At 35.9% G+C, this 17,503-nt stretch overlaps 1 protein-coding gene across 1 annotated transcript in view; it reads right to left on the bottom strand.

Annotated features, from left to right (window-relative positions):
* Positions 1 to 17,503, bottom strand: part of LOC136026974 (patched domain-containing protein 3-like) — an 87,336-nt gene that overhangs the window by 6,183 nt on the left and 63,650 nt on the right. The window contains exons 5-7 of the mRNA XM_065703845.1: positions 13,854 to 13,985; positions 11,652 to 11,965; positions 10,029 to 10,235 (exon numbers count right to left, since the gene is read on the bottom strand). Coding sequence (XP_065559917.1) covers positions 10,029 to 10,235; positions 11,652 to 11,965; positions 13,854 to 13,985 — 653 coding nt within the window. The remainder of the gene's footprint in view (positions 1 to 10,028; positions 10,236 to 11,651; positions 11,966 to 13,853; positions 13,986 to 17,503) is intronic.

Raw genomic sequence — 17,503 nt, 5'->3', positions numbered from 1 at the left:
AGGGAACTGGACAGTAATCTAACCATCTAATCGATCAAAATTGGCTTTTCCGAAATTTTAGACAAAATTATCAGCCGTGAGCTCACCATCAATATACACTTAATGTGTTATCATAATAGTGGATTATAAGCCTATAACATTTTTGACTCGTAACGTTTCCTTAGTTATTTATGGTGTTCGAAATTTGGGTTAAAATTAGTTTCAATACTTGGCTCAAATACATTTTTTTACTGTGGATTTGACAAAGTTTGTGAAGTGCTTCTAACACCTCTTAAACAGCTTGATTTTAAGTTATACCAGAAATATTTTCAGGGACGTGAGCAGAGAGGGGGGTTGGGCCCACACCCCTACCCACAAAATTTCAAATTTTGGTAAGTTTCCTGCACTTCTTATTCCAATTATCAGCCAATTTTTCCATTCACCCTCCTGCAAACTTTTTACTATTCCCCCCCCTCGAAAAAAGATTCCTGTGTGTGTACCCGAACCTCATACAATAAACTTAACTGATTATATAATCATGCCCGTAAATACAACAGTTTAATAGGAGGTAACCTTTAATAAAAAGCACAGCTAACAAAAGAATATTCAGCCAAAAATCCTCCCAAAAACAACAAAACTCAGAAGAATTCCCAATCAATGGAAATCCAGTGTAATGCTGTGGTGTTTACTTCGATAAAATTTCTTCGGGGTGCCACTTTTCAAGGTTTCCTAAAACTGCTGTTTGCGCTCAATGTTCTGTTTAAGGAGAGGTTCGTCCCCGACGTGACTATGAGGTCACAGAAAAAAGGCTTTCCCTTTTGGGGATGGGAGCAGAAAATGGAATTTATGAAGAGATGGAGATCCCAAGCCCTCTCGCGACACCTTGGAACAAATATTGAAAAGTAAAACACACACTATTACAGATTTAATACTAATTGTTAGGTGTTTCGAGTTGACATGTTAGCTAGAAGTAATTCAAATTTTCTGCCCCTTTACTTGCAACAAAAACACAATTAGCAAATTCTTACTGGTAATTTTGCAGTTAGGCTCCACAATACAAATTGAGACGAAGCCATACTTTATAACTTGTTGTCAAATGAGCTCATACTAATTTTCTTTGATCTGAGGCAACACTATAGCGCTGCCTATAGTAAAGGACATACGGCTCCAACGTATCAGTATTATTTTTTTTCTCAGAGGAACTTCATATGAAGGTGGTCGTATATAAATGTCCAAGAGGGTCATTTGAATGGAAATTGGAAGTTTGATTGTCCTTTTTAAGAATCAAAAATGATCAGATGGCAACTAGCCGTTCTCATGCTCATTTTTACCAAATACATCCGATAAAATTTATGAAATTGAGATCTTATTAAAAATAGTTGAAATATCATATATAGTTAATCATAATAGTTATCATAATAGTTAAAATTGATTGAAAATTGAAAGTTCTAGTTCACTTTTTAAGCGTCAAAAGAGATCAGAGGGCAACTATTCTTCCCACGTCCTTTTCCCCCAAATAAATCCAATAAAAATTTTCAGATAGCTATTTTGTTAAAAATAGTTAAAAACTCATTTAATAAAACTCCAGGATCAACAACAACCCCCCCCCCCCCCAGGGCCTGTGACAGGTGTTGTAAGTTATGCCCTGGGACATAAATGGTTTTTATACAAGGACTACTCGTACAAACTTCAGAAAGGCGTCATTTGATTTGAAATTGGACGTTCTAGTTCATTTTTTAAGAGTCAAAACCGATCAAGTGACAACTACCCCCCTCCCCCAAACGCCCATTTCCACCTAAACTTATCTGATAAAAATTTTGAGATAGCCAATTGTTTTTTAAATAGTTCAAAAGTCAGATCATGAAAACTTCAGGGTCAACATAAACCCCCAGAGCCCTGGGGTAAGTGTTGTAAGTTTTGCCTCAGGGGCATATAAGGTTTTTGTACAAGGGGAGGTTATGCAAACTTCAGAGGCGGCTCATTTGATTGGAAAGCGAAAGTTCTGGTTGCCTTTTTTATGAGCAAAAAGGGATCGGAGGGTATCTACTCCCACACAAACACCATCTTTTCCCCAAATGCACCCAATCAAAATTTTGAGATTGCCAGTTTGTTTGGAATAGTCCAATGATCAGATAACAAAAATTTTGGGGTTAGAATACCCCCCTCCCCTCCCGCCAGAGACCGGGGAAGGTTTGTAACTTTTGCCCTGGGGTATATAAAATTTTTATGGAAGATGAGGTCGTATAAACCTCGGAGTGGATCCAAATGATTAAAACTTAAAAGTTTTAATCCCCTTTTTAGGATTCAAAAGTGATCCGATGGTAACTATCCCCCCCCCCCCTTCCTTCGCCAATCCACTTTTCCCTAAATGTGTCAAATCAAATTTTTTTATATAGCTGTTTTGTTCAAAATAGGCCAAAGATCATATAACAAGGACTCCATTTTACAAATTTTAAAAGTATCTTCTTTTCCATTTATTGCAGATATTGCAGGTAAATGAAAATAAATTACTGTAAAAATAAAAATCTTAAACTGATCATCTTTCAACAATTAATAGTATTATATGTGAAACATTCAGTTTGATTTTATTTATACTTTCCAAGACTGTTCAAGACACATATTGTTTTCAGGCATTCAATTTTTACAGTAAGAGAAGGACACAAAACTCAAACTCTTGTTTGTAAAGATTTTTGTTCGTTTCAAGCTTGATTTGCATATTCTTTTTAAGTATCACTCGTTTCGAGATTTATTTACTCATTTATATTAGTACCTATCGTATGTTTGTTTGCTATGATTTTTTATTTAATTTGTATTCGTTTCGGGTTTCATTAATACTTGAATAGAAAAATATCGTTTTAAGCTTGTTTTGCATATTCAACTTAAGCTTTACAACTTAAGATTTATTTATTGATTTATAATAGTACCTGTGGCGTTTTTTGTTGGTGTGATCGTTTATTTAATTTTTGTTCGTTTTGGGTTTCCATTATTCTTTATAGTAATTTCTGGTCCTTTCGAGTTTGACTTATTTTAGGTTTCTATTTCTCCTGATCTTAAGCTTAATATGGCCTTTACTTTTCTTTAGAAAACTTCTTTTTCGAAAAGTTTTCTTTTAATTTAAGCAAAAAGAAAAATGACAGGAGAGGATAAAGGATTTTGAATAGTTGCATGTATCTCAAGATAAATGTTAATGTACCAAGGACAACAAAACAAATGCATTTGTTACCCCCTGGCTTCATCTTTTCGTATGACCTTTAATTTCGTTTTGAAAACTTCTTTTTCGGAAAGTTTAATTTTTAAAATTTAAGTAAAGAAAAAATGACACGAGAGAACTTCAAGGATTATGAATAGTTACATATATCTGAAGATAAATGTTAATGTACCTAGGACAACAAAATTAGTGCATTTGTTACCCCCTGGCTCCATCTTTTTGTCGCGTAAAACTTCTTCATTGCCACACTGAGCCTTAAAAGGAAACAAGTGGAAACTTTTCTTGCTTAAAACAAGCCCAACAAAACTGCTGTAACACCCAAATTATCGGTTGTAGCACCCAAATATGATCGTCGAGCAGCATAACAATCAAAAGGGGAGGGAGGCAACAACTGAACAAATATAAGCTAGTGGGAATATGTAAGAATTAAATAATAGAAGCGACACTGTTTGAATCCGAAGGAATTAAGGGTGCTATTAATATTTGAATAGTCAACCAGACGGATAAATATTAGAAAATGAGATAGCCTAATTTGTCAATCTAAAAAGAGGTTTTTGTAGATAAGTAATTTAACTAATCATTTCAAAGGTTTAATCTGGGATAAGTTGATAATATCCATGATAGCGCATAGCTTACCTTTATGGCAGGGATTGTCATTTGCTTTAAAAATCAGGAACGTTACAGTTTCTAAAGCTCTCTGATAACATATTTTTCGCTCATTTTTTGCTGATTTCTAAAACACGTTCCTTATTTTAAAACTTAGCGCCCAATAGGCGAAAAACTACCTGACCACATATGGAGGTCTTTTTCATTAAAAATTGAGTTCCTGGATTTTCTTAATTTTTTACAACGTATGTGGTTGTCTGAGTTTCTAATAAACCAGTTTACAGAATCAGATTCAATTTTTAGTGTCCTTGGTACTTTAAGATATCTTTTTTAACACACCCCACTCTTCTGAAATACTGCATACGCCTGTGGGGGGACAGTCTCCTGATACTAAATTGGAACCGAAGAAAGTTAAATATTAAGTTCAGACGTAACAGTTAATTTAAAATAAAGGAAATACAAAATCAAGATGTGTGTGATTTTCAAATGAAAACCACATTAGATTTGCTGGATTTTCAGTTTCACAAATTATCCTTGCATCTGTTGCTTCGTTAATGTCACAAGTGACGCTTTTGCGACCATATCTTCAAACATATGCTATCAGACAAAGCTGTCCTCAACAATAGAGGTTGGCAAATCAGTTATTAGAAATGAACTGTGTTTACCTTGTTTTTTTCTAAGTTTAATCAACATCAGAAGTTAGGGTACTTAAGTATTATAGCGACCCCAGTCAAGAAGTGAAGTTAGGTTAATCCTAATGAACTATACCTAAATATGATGAAAACATAATACTTTAGTAATAAAATTACAGAAACTACAACTAAGAATTATGGAAAGCAGGCCACCCAAAACGTATTGTATTAAATACCTAGCTTAAACCAAAATACCAGCTCTATATATTAAATATTTAACTAAAATATACCTATATAGTAGTTTATCTCACTGTACCTAAGGTAATTGTTTCCGAATGCAGACAGACAAACCAGTTTTACACAGACAGATCATACCAAACTTCTTGAGCGGGGTTGCTATAATGCATAAGTACCGAATTTAGTTATTACTCAGACAGTTTCAGAAACCTTGCTTGTAATGTGCCACTTTGAAGTACCAAGGACAGTGAAGAGAACCCTGATTGTTTCAGGTGGTTTAAGCAGAAAGTTATACACAATCATATTCTCTTCAAAAAATCCAGAAATTCAAAATTGTTGGAAAAGACCTCCATATGTATTTATCCAGTTTTAACAGTAGCGGGCACCAAATTAAAAAATAAAAGGAACTTGGGTGCAGAATCAACAAATATAAGCCAAACATATACGACAACTAACAGCTCCAGGAAGTGCAGCTTTCCTTTGAAGGTATAGTTGTCTTCGGGACATACATACTCTTCAAGTTCGGACTTTTATGGAAGAAAAATCTTGTCGAATTTAGTTGGTTAGTTTTGCTTATTTGCTTTAATGGTTCAAAGTGGCAACACTGACAGACTGCGGTACAGCACTAAAAACTCCATTGTTCAGAGACGCCCAAAATAAAACCTTAGAAAATTATGGTTTTCGGGGATGAGAATAACTCTTGGTCGAAGATGGTGCTATTTTTAATGCACTATTTGTTACTTGCAATAGGAACTTTCAACGCTGAAAAACTTTGCGATTTCAACTCGAATTTGAATAAGTTTTATCAGCTAATTTTAGGCTTGAATGTAGCAAGACGCCTCATCTAAATGAAACTGGTAGTTCGGTAGCTTTGGCCTGGCTAATTTTATAATTTTACAAGCAAATTCAATTTAAATGAAAAACTTATTCCTTCATAATAAAAACGATACAGGGAATCAAGTACGTTATTTCATTGATATTCAAACAGTGAACAATTAGATTGTTTTTTTGTGTCAAATCATTTTGGCCGTGGCCAGTGGTATAAACCACGGAAAGGATATGGGGCATATACTCATGCAGGGATTCCCTGGGTTTACTTCCCCCAGAACTCAACGATTTTCAAATTCATCCGAAACTAATCAAATTCTGTTTTTTCCAATTCTTATCTGGGCCCCTCTCCAAAACACGCCCCCAACCATCCAAAATACCCTGCGCGTGTACCTAACTTGAATCCACTCGGATTTTGGAAAATTATACAAAAGAATTGCCCATTTCGAAAAATAATCTCTTCCTCAAAAAATGATATGAACAACAGCTGAAATTAAATCCTGCCAGTGCCACTGACTCTGGAGCTTTTACGAGGGCGTGTCACAGGTTCAAAACCGAAACAGAGCCAAGATATTTTTCTTTTGAAGTTTGAGAAGGGAAAAACATGCACTGGCTGTCTTAACAGCTTTACGTCTAAAGCTATATTCATACCTAATAAGAGGGTTTGGAAAAATTAAAAAGGGTCTTTGAGGCCATCTTCAAGTTGAAGTCCCCCTTCAAAAAAAAAAAAAAAATAGGATTAGACCAGCTTTGAAAGGCCGATTTCGGCGCTTTCAAGCTGCTAGAAGATAAGGGGTCCGTAGTGAAACTTAAAAGTAGTATCAGCTTGAGGTTACAAAGAGGTACCTATAAGCCCATCTATATATCTCCAGGGGGTGGAAGGAGTGAGGTCTGAAAGATTCTCAAGGCAGTCAAATATTGAAAATGTGTTGTTGTTTTTCTAGAGAGGGGGGTATATCTTGAGTACAGCTTTAGTTTACTAAATCGAAATGAGAGCCAAAAAAATTACAGTCACCCCCCCCCCCCCCCAATCGATGAAAGCATTCTATATAATCCATAAATATTGTATTTTGGCAAACGATAGTATTACTAACTTAAAATAATTAGCCTCAGCTCCATAAAGAACTCAGGACTGTGTTTGAAAGGAAACTCGTGTTAGAAAAAATTAAAAAATAGGGGGATTATCTGGGCGACATAATACATTTGGTAGAAGTAAATCTGTCCGAGGGTCCACGCCCTGCGCATGTGTCGACCCTGTTCCTTACCCGGAAAAATGAAAATTTGGCACTCGTGCTTTTAGCATCCAAATTATATCTTCCGCGGTTTAAATTAATGTGTCACGTCGTTTTTCAAATTCATACCATATGGCATTTAACTAATCTATTCAAAACTTTTGAAAACAAACCTGATTTACAACTTCTTTAACTGGACTTAATAATGACGTAAACGGAAGACAAACATTTCAAGGTCGTGTTTTCGGCAGCTTTGACAAAAAAATAAAAAACGTGCTTGCAAGTCTTTTTCGCTTCTTCAAGATACCTGACTTTCAATGAAAATGCTTCCTTTATAGGCCCTTAGCCCTTAAATAGTAACTGAATTTAAATGAGGACGTATTCAGGAGGGTTTCTGACTTTTTCTTCTTTGAGACAGCTCTTGCATAGTGACCGAGCGTAAGATAAGCAGACACATGGGAGCATGTTCATATGTAGACAAATTAATGTAACTACAGAAATACCGCTTTTAATTGTAAAAACAAACTTTCTGTAAAAAATTACCATGTGAATCACCCCCCCCCCCCACCAAAAAAACGAACAAAACTAACAATTCTAACGTAGCCATGGGTTGTATTCCCGTTCGACAGGGACATCAAATTCCTGATAAGGGGGTTTTAATATCTCTAAAAATTTTCTGCGTTTTACCGTAATGTCTAAGTTTTACTGCAGGTTTCCAGAGCAAATCTGATAGATTCCACGAGCAGTATTTTGATGGCGATGAAATTACCAATTTCAAGTAAATTTGACAAAGTCGGCTGTTCCTCATTGTACCTTATTATAGTCGTTTTACATAAAGCATTATCTTATCTCTTAGGCATTTTAATATTTCTTTCTAGTGGAAGAGTAAATGGTAAAGACACATTAACAATGAGGCTTTACTTGAATTTTCATAGAATTTCTGATTGGTTTAAAGCCTATATAAATGAACTGATTGGCTCAAATTAGCCCTTTTGCTTGACAACTTTGCTGTACTTTATTGTTACTTATTCTATTTAATATAAAGTGTTATCTTATTTCTTGAACAGTATTACTTTTTCTTCTCAGTGGAATGGTAAATGCTAAAGGCTCATTCAAAAAAGAATTTTTCCAGTGCCAAGATCTAGCTAGTTTCGTAGAATTTTCTGATTGGCCGCAAAATTACGGGAAAGAATCTGATTGAGTCAAATTAACACTAGCTAAATCTCAGTCTTGGTAAAATCTCATTGCTAATTGGTCGAATTCTGAGTCAAAACTCTTGGTTCTTGTTAACAGAAGGAACACGATCTGAAGAATCTGACTTCGAAAGAAGGGACTAAGTACATGAAATTGCTCAGCCAAAAAGAATTTTTGATGTTCTAAAATAATTGAAACTACGCTGCAGTAGGGAAGATGGTCGTTTGTATTTCATAAGGATTGCTGCACGTACACCAGACTTATCGACGACAGTGGCTCCACTTGAGTTCATTGCTACTTATCGTTAAAAAAGGGACAGGTTAGCACTGTTTTGGGATTAAACTAATCTCAATATATATTGATCCCTCGGTAAACTAATAAGGATTAGTATCAAATTTATGCTAATTCCTGATATACCGCTGCTAAGCCTTCCAATCAACACAGGCCCTTCGGATACCATAGAGATTTTTATGGCGGCAAAACAATTGAAAAATGGACGATCCAAAGGCGAAGACAGAGTCACAACAAAAATGCTTAAGACAACTGTCATTCCTTGCATGACCTTGCGAATCAAGGTCTTCAAGACAATGTGGGAGTCGGAAAAGGTGCCGAAAGATTGGACTAGAAGCAACCTCGTAAAACTTTTCAAAAAAGGAGGTGTCACAAAGTGTAAAATTGGCGTGGTATCTGCATCCTTTCCAATCCAAGGAAAGCTGTTCGCTTTCATAATCCTCAACAGAATAAAACCACATCTTGACAGACACCTACACGAACATCAACACGGCTTCTGTCCAAACTTCTCCTGTACTGACCACATATTTGCCCTAAAAATGCTACTGGAAGAAACCAATGAGGTGAGAAGGAAATTATACCCTATGTTCATTGACTTTGAGAAAGCTATTGACTCAATAGATAGAGCAACACTCTAAAAAATACTCTCACATTATGGAATACCGGAAAAAAATCATTGAGCTTATCATTGCTTTCTACAAAGATACAGAATGCTGTGTAACAACTGGACAAGGAAATACCAAATATTTTGGGATCTGTCCTCCCTACCCTACTGTTCATCCTTGTTGTTAACTTCATTCTTATTAAATGTGAGGGATATGGGATATTGATATTCTTGAGCCGGCCAGAGTTGGAGATCTTGATTTTACTGACGGCATAAACCTTCTTGAAGCTTTCAAACTGAGACTGCAAACCTTTATAAATAGTGTTAAAGATAGAGCAGAACAATTTGGACTAAAAATAAACACGAATAAAGCAAAAAGCATAGCCACCAGTGGAAATCCACTTGATATTAGAAGTGGAGATGGCCAAATAGAGCAGGTGGTTGAGTTTAGATACCTGGGCAGTACGGTAGAAAACACTCGCATAAACGCAAGAGTAGTCCAACTTAGGCTGGGACAATCACATAGGGTGTTTCACCATCTCAGACGAGTATGGAAATCTCAAAAATACTCTTTGAGGCTAAGGCTACGACTGTTTCAAAGCGCTCTTCCAGTACTGCTTTATAGATCTGATACCTGGCGCCTCAATCAGCAACAAGAGGAAAAAAATATACAATAATTCGAAAATACTTGCCTCAGAAGAATCCTAGATATAAACTGAAACCAGAGGATAAGAAATGACACCATAGGGCAACAGGTCCAGATTCCTTTAATAACAGACGTTATCCGTCAACGTAGGTTGTGTTATCTTTGGCATGTCATCAGGACGGGCAGATATCGCTTGCCAAACTCCATCCCCTCTGGCAACCAGAAGAATAAAAAAGATGAGGCCGTCCTAGAAACACCCAAAGACCTTCACACAAAAGAGACTTGTCAAATATACATCCCTCCCTACATCCCGAATGGGAAGACATACTAGATGCAGCACACATCCGAGGTGACTGGAGACTTTTTGCGGATGCACGGGTGCCTCTGGAGGCACAGGAGGAACTTAGGTAAGGTACATCTTCATTTTTTTGCGAATATATCGTAGATTGGAAACCAAAGCACGCGGCAAGACAAGTTTGTAATTGATCTAAGTGTCGTTTTCAATTACTATTTCTGTTCGTTTTTGTCAGTTTTAGATTGGAAATTCAGAATGATGAATACATATTTATACCTCTTTCAGAATTTTGACGAATTTTTCTTCCGTAGAAACATCCAAATCTAAGTAGTCCTTATTTCTATCAATATAACCAAGGAATGAACGCAGCCATGAATCTGAAAATCCACCGACGAATGTGCTGTTCTCAATTCTTAGTATTAGGTTTTCTATTTCTTCTTGGACTTTTGGTGAGGAATATTCCATTTCACCAGCAATCACCAGCTAAAAACGAAAAAATAAATTGTTTAGTAAGTTTCAGAAAGACTTAAAGCATATAAAATGATTTCACGACTTAAAAAGGGTTTAAGAAGACAGCATCTTAAAGACTAAAAGATTTTAAATAGACTTAAAGACTTAAAAAATGTTTAAAAAGACTTAATGTATCTCGGGTCATACAGCTAGGGTTCTGGAAGACTTTTGGAAGACTCGGAGTTAGAGATGTCTTATGTTTTAAACTTTGCTGGAGTCGGCTTGCTGCCTTATTGCGTGAAATTTACTGTATTTACTATTATTTTGTATGTCTTTGAAAGGAAAAGTAATCATGAAATATTCCATGAATATTTTCTAAACTGTATTCGGTATTAGATATGAAAAAACATGGAGTCGGAGACAAATTACTGAAGAAAGCGTCAGAGAAAGACGTGAACTTCCAAAGAGAAGCTGAATGGGAGTGTGAATATTTTTTAAGTAAGTCTAGAGTATTACCCTCCTTTTTATATAACAAATATCTTTGATATACGCCAAAATAAGGCATAACGAATAACATAGACATAACGAATTAGATTTCAAGGTTAAAATAAACAAGTAAGGGTTTCAAATGAAAGCTTACTATCGCCAGAACATCAAGAATAGCGCTACCTTTCATGGTTAAAGAAAAAAAGTTAAAAAGCTGCAGTTAAGTTGAAGCAAGATCAAATTTTTGAAATAGTATTTTTCATATGCAGCTTTATACACTATGATATCTACATTACTTATCATTTGGAACAAGGAAGGTGAGGAATACATTTTTTGACGATTTTGGCTCAAGCAACGTGACAATCATACCATTCTGTTAAAATTTTGCAGCAGAGGTGTAAAGATCGGAGATGCTAGGTGGATGATGGACCGCTTTAGACCGCCATATATATTGAAAGTTCATGGATGATTTTGGGTCTGACAAAGGCCCCCTTATCTCTAAAATAATTTGCGAGGGAGGGGGATTGCTAGAAGTATTGAAAGGGCCACTTTGCCAAATTTAGTGGATCCAATGATACCAATTGCAAATCCTTATGGGATTGGGATTCAAACGAGGTGCGATATCCATTTACTACTCCGCTAAAAAGTCAATGATAAGGGGTTGGCATTGATGAAAAGATGGCAGGCTCACTTGCTTAACTTTTCATAGAAACTTAAAGTCACTGCACAATTCTAATTCAAACAAGGTATAACACCCCTACCTTTATGCTAAGAATTTGTGGTGTGTGGGAGGGTAGGGCTGGAGAGATTTTGAACCGACTATCATGCATTGTTCTTAGAAAGCAATACATATGCTAAATTTCAGCTAAATCTGATTTCGGAAAGTGAGGGAAATGATGATTACAAGAATTGATTTTGATAAATTGGGAAAATTAAACAAAAACGTTTAGAAATGAAACATACCTGCAGTTTATATGGATACTCTCTGAAAAATCTGTTTTCCAAGTCATAAAATTCAATTGAGTATGAGTCATATTTGGCTAGTCTGTGTTTCTCTAAGCCTTCATTTAGCTGAGTAACACCAAAAATAGCTCCACCCAAGTAGACTAAGAAGATAACTATCACGGAAACTTTCATCGCTGGACGATTAAGCAGTGGAGCCAATACATCGCGGAAAAATACCATGGCAGCGTTTTCTTTGTTATCCTTCGGGTTGTCTGGATCATCTGGAGATATTCCGCCGGACATGAATATTCTGTACAAAACGTTCTTCTTCTCTGAAATGCAAAAAGTGTATGAAAGATGAAATTGAAGAAAAAATTCTATTAAATAATATCCTAAATGACATATAAACAGTTTGACGATTCAACAGGAAGGAGATACTAGGAATTATTTTTGAAACACAGGAACATGGGAGCCAAAGAAGGAGAAATGAATGGCTACCCATCCCTCTTCTCGTTCCCGTCCCGGGAAGAACAATACATAAGAATGCACAACCATTTACTCTCGCAAATTAATATGAAGCTTATTTGAAGAAAAAAAGCTTTATTCCTCAATCTCGGCAAAAATATTGTTTTCATGGTCTTTCTGCCGGGCGTTTTTACATTCACACTATGACAGGCTTAGATAGACTAATAAGAGCGGAAAAGTCTAATTGGTCTTCAAAGGAAAATAACTACTAATGCCATCTAGCTTTTCCGATTAAATCCTAAGCGGCACGTTACCACGTTAAAATGCCTATGAGAAAGTGATAAGAAAGGAAGCTCAGACTCATCTCAGAGAAAGAAATAATCAGCGCCATCTAATGTTACCCAGCATAAATCATAAAGCTAATTATAAAAACCTGAGAAAATATTAGCTATATTTTTTTAATTGTTTTATTGTTTAGACTGGGGTAAAGATATAAGGAATAGATTTGCCTAATGAGAAGGATAGAAATTTTTATGTACACCTTTTTTTACCTATCCAATGTGACGCATATTAAATTGCCCCTCACTAATTTATAATCTACAATAACATTATTCAGCAGAATAATCTGCTTAGTTACAGAATATTTGTGGTTGAATCTAATGCAACTTAAAGCTTCAGTTTAAATCCACACTTCAGTAGATTCAGACTACAATCAGTTTTATTTTGCTTAAAATTTTTCAGTTTGCAGCGTAACACTGCATTATTCCTCCATTTTGAATTTTGATCAAAATAACTTGTTATATAAATAAGCTATTGAAAGTTAATTAAAATAATATATTAAAATAATTAAGCTAATTAAAATGACCATAAGCCAATAGGAAAAAAGAAGAGAAAACCAGGAGAGTATTTTGGTCCCAGGCATGTCAATAGCAACGACAGTGGGGAGAAGGAAATTGGCACTATTGGATTTTTGTCCCTTGATTTTGGAAAAACAATTTTTTAATAGATCTATACTTCCGTGCATTGAAACCCTGATTAGTCTGGATACTCACGTCTTAAAAAGGAAAGGGAAAAACGAATAAACAATTTAAATTTGAATATTATTTATGCCCTTCATACTGAGTGACGTAATTAAACAATATTAAATTGTGCTTGTCCTTCAGCTGTTATGCATTTGATTAAAATACATATTTAACTACACAGATGTTGAACTTCGGCTGCCCACTAGGCAAACTAAACCTTCATTTAGTGGAATTATAAATTTTCTTTTATTTCAACTTTTTCATCAAACAGAAAAATCCCATTTACAATAGCACCGATTTTGGCGGATAAGAAAGGGGTTAATCCGTGCAAAATACTAGAATAAAAAAACCTCGTTTTTTTAAAATATTAATATAAGGAACTCAAATGAGTGGTAGCAATGGAGGTTATAGGCACAATTGACATTTGTTTTTGTTTTGTTCAGATTTGTACAGCTTGTGTCTATTCTCACGGTTCAAAAACTATTCCATATAAATTTTCATATTTCTAGCTTCAATTGCAGTAGTTTATTTCCTCAGAGCGAACCAAAATAATTTAACCAGACACACATATATATGTGACCAGATTAAGCCCTGAATTTTAGTTATAGAGTTTTCTGCAATTTTAAAACAAGTTTAAAAAAACAAAACTTTTCATGCTCAATCGCACTGCAGTTGCTAATAACTGGCTTGTGCAAGAAACATAAAAACAATAAGAATTTTAAAATAAAAATACCTGATTTTGACTTGGGTTGAACTTTGACCCCCCAGACACTGTGATGGTTTTTCTCCTCAGCATAACCAGCAAGGGCTAAACATCCTCCAAAGAAAGTTATGTGCCATAAGTACGTAAAACAAACCGCCAGCCCTGGAAAAAAACATAAGAATTTATATTATGTTTCTTTTGTTGTTTTTTTACGAATTATGTGAATCGTTTTTACACTTTGGCGAATTGCCAAAGAATCCACACTTAAGGTCATATTCATAATCTTTTAGTCAGAGCTTTTCATGTTCCTCACACTGTTGACTCATATCTACCCCTTTCGATAATTTTCGTAACGCTGAAGGCTTGTAGTGAAAAGAAAATGGACGTAGGTCCTTATATATATATATATTAATGACCCTCAAATTTATTTTTTTTTGGCAATGCGCAGTGGTAATATAAAGAAATAATCCATAATAGAATATAAATCAACATTATATCATGAATAACTTTTAGTACCAGAGGACCGAGCTTCACTCGGTGTAAAGAAAGAAATAAAAAAAAAATGTCTTTCGCAAAACAACCTTAATTGTATTTTATTTTACTGGCTGTAGAAATTAAAACCATATAGAATGTTTGGGTATTCATGACGTTCTTCATACGAAAAATATTTTTTCTGAAATTATTTAAGGGCCTAAACAAATTTTCCCAAAGACATGACCTATCCCGATTGTTTTTCTACACTGAAAAACGAACTATTATCTAATGAAAAATAACCTTATTAAGCGACAATGATCGCCAAGTGAAGCTTGGTCCGCTGGTATAAAAAGTTTTATTATAATTTTTTTGCCGCAATGTCAGTGTTATTATAAAAGTGTTATTAAACTTTTTTACCGCAATGTCTAGCATTGAGTGCAAACTAATTAAGAATCCAAGACTCACTTCATAGCCATCAGACAGGAATGTCTTTCTCTAAAAGCTTGGAATCAACTGATTTATCAACAAACAAATTACATTTCAAAACTCCTTTTACTTATGCTCAAGGCTTTCCACCTTCAGGGGGTCTCTAGTTTCAGTCAGCAGACGACTTATGAAAACATTAGGGGTCTAGGAGGGGGGAAAGGAAGTTTCCCGCAATCATTTCCTATCTAAATCGTTATGTATACATCTATATGTAAGAGTATCTATATATACTCTTATTGTTCGTTTAATAAGATAGATCTGGATCGACTGGAAGAATGAAGTTGTTAAGTGTTGACATGTCAGGTCGTCATAATTCGGTTCTCCGGTTGTTAATTTTAATTTGAAATGTGGTTCCATGTCCAGTAGCCTGTTGCTTACACGATGCAGGTGAATATCCCCACAAAACCTCCAGCAAACAGCGTAACCCCAATAAACTCTTTTCAAAATCCTGGGTACGCATACCATGATCTGAGAAACACTGCCAGAGAGCCTGTCATCCTCTAAGTGATGGGGCTATAACTTCGAGGCAATCCTTCTGCCAGACCAAACCAACGAGTATGGGAAACCAAAGATGTAGTGGATCTTCTCTTTAGCGGATCAAAACTTCAATGATCGATCTTCACCAAAAGTTACAAATCTACTTACTGGTTTGGAAATCATATTCCGATGACTGGTCTTGACATCAAACTCAACAACCCCCCCCCCCCTCATGAAAGTGATGTTTTTATTTAAGCACATCAAAAATTAAACCCATATAAATTTCGCCCTACGATATTAATGGCAAAAATTTGCATAGGGGAAGGATCCGTTTACGAGGAGTGCATCTAGCATTATTTTTTTTGCTGTTTTTATGGCACTTGGTATCCACCAAGTGACATATAGCGATCGCAAATTTTGTTGGTCTGTCGGTCTGTCTGTCCCGGTTTTGCTACTTTAGGCACTTTCAGGTAAGCTAGGACGGTGAAATTTGGCAGGCATATCAGGAACCAGACCAAACTAAATTGAAAATTGTCGTTTCCCCGATTCGACCATCTCGTTGGGGGAGGAGTGGGGGGGACGGTTAAATCGGAAAAAATAGAAAAAATGAGGTATTTTTAACTTACGAACGGGTAATCGGATCTTGATGAAATTTGATTTTTGGAAGGATATCGTGTCTCAAAACTCTTTTTTCAAACCCCGACCGGATCTGGTGACATTGGGTGGAGTTGGGGGATCCTAAAATCTTGGAAAACGCTTAGAGTGGAGGGATCGGGATGAAACTCGGTGGGAAAAATAAGCAGAGGTCCTAGATACGTGATTGATATAACCGAAACAGATCCGCTCTCTTTGGGGGAGTTGGGGGTGGTGGTGGTTAATTCTGAAAAATTGGAAAAAATGGGTTGTTTTTATCTCACGAAGAAGTGATTGGATCTTAATGGAATTTGATGTTTGGAAGAATATCTTGTCTCAGGGCTCTTATTTAAATCCCGACCGGATCCGATGACACTGGGGGGAGTTGGGGGGAGCCTAAAATTTTGGAAAACGCTTAGAGTGCTTGATCGTACAAGTTTGGGCCAAATGTACTTTGCCACATGACAATTTTGAAGAACACTAGCCAATGGATTACTGAACAGGTTCACCTATCTAGGCGAGCTGTACTGATCAATCCGTAAAGTTGTACTCAAAAACGAGCAAGCAGATGCACCAAGATGAACCAATATCGAAAAATCTTATATGCTTGAATACAATTATTGCCCTATCCGGAAGTGTAGACACCGCTGTTCCTCTGTTTCAACCGTCTTCGAAGTTGGAAGGCGACGTTGAGGTGGAACGTGACACTCAGTGTTGCCCAATAAAAAAGCAGCGACCCAGAAAGCAGCGGTTCCAGAAGCAGCGGTTTCAAAAGCAGCGGTTCCAGAAAGAGAGCTAATCGTGATGCAAAAAAAAAGAATTAGAAACACATTTCTAAGAAAAGGGAAAAATCCTGCAGAGCAAGAGCAAGAAATCTTTTTAGCGACTAAGGTTTTGTTCCAGGTCAGCCAAAATAAAACACTTACTTTCCTTAATTTTTTTCTTTTTTTGTCGTCCAAAAGCAGCTATCCTAAAAACTTGGGTATGCATTAAGACAATTAACTACAATAGTTGACTTAACTCAACAATGGTTCTGGCCGTAGCTCATTTGAAGGTACAAACGATAACATTAACACATATAAACACCTAGCAGGTTTTTACAAACTTCTTTTGACTGTAAAAAGATTGATATTTATTATTCTACTTATTGTTTAGAGGTTCTTTTAAGCAGGTAACCCTCCTAACTTTTTTAAAGGAACATTTCAAAAAATTTAACAACAATATGTTTAAGAGATAATTTTAAATAATTTTGAAATGACGTAAGAGTGGTCAGAACAGTGGTAGGGGCTGCACTTGAGGTGTCAACCGGGCGCATGCAATTTTGGACTTTACTCTTTTGGAGCAAATTTTCTCTTTTTAGGCCTATATTTCGCTCACTCATAAAGTTGGCAGTTGACAACCCTGATAATACCCGAATAACGCCGGTTGGTAAGCCGATGACGTAAGAAACGTTATCATGTTTATACAAACTTAAACTTGAAAAAAGAAGATTCATAGCTGATAATTAATTGCGTGTCAACACACAGGAATTGAAAGTCAACCTATTTTGGAAAGCGTAGATGACGTTCTTTTCTTTAGAAGATATACCTATCTGTGATAAGTATCTGCTC

Source organism: Artemia franciscana, chromosome 5 (genome assembly GCF_032884065.1).
Source record: "Artemia franciscana chromosome 5, ASM3288406v1, whole genome shotgun sequence".
NCBI classification, from domain to species: Eukaryota; Metazoa; Arthropoda; class Branchiopoda; order Anostraca; family Artemiidae; genus Artemia; species Artemia franciscana.
The sequence above is the reverse complement of the archived record's forward strand: the minus strand, read 5'-3'. Positions and strand labels throughout refer to the sequence as shown.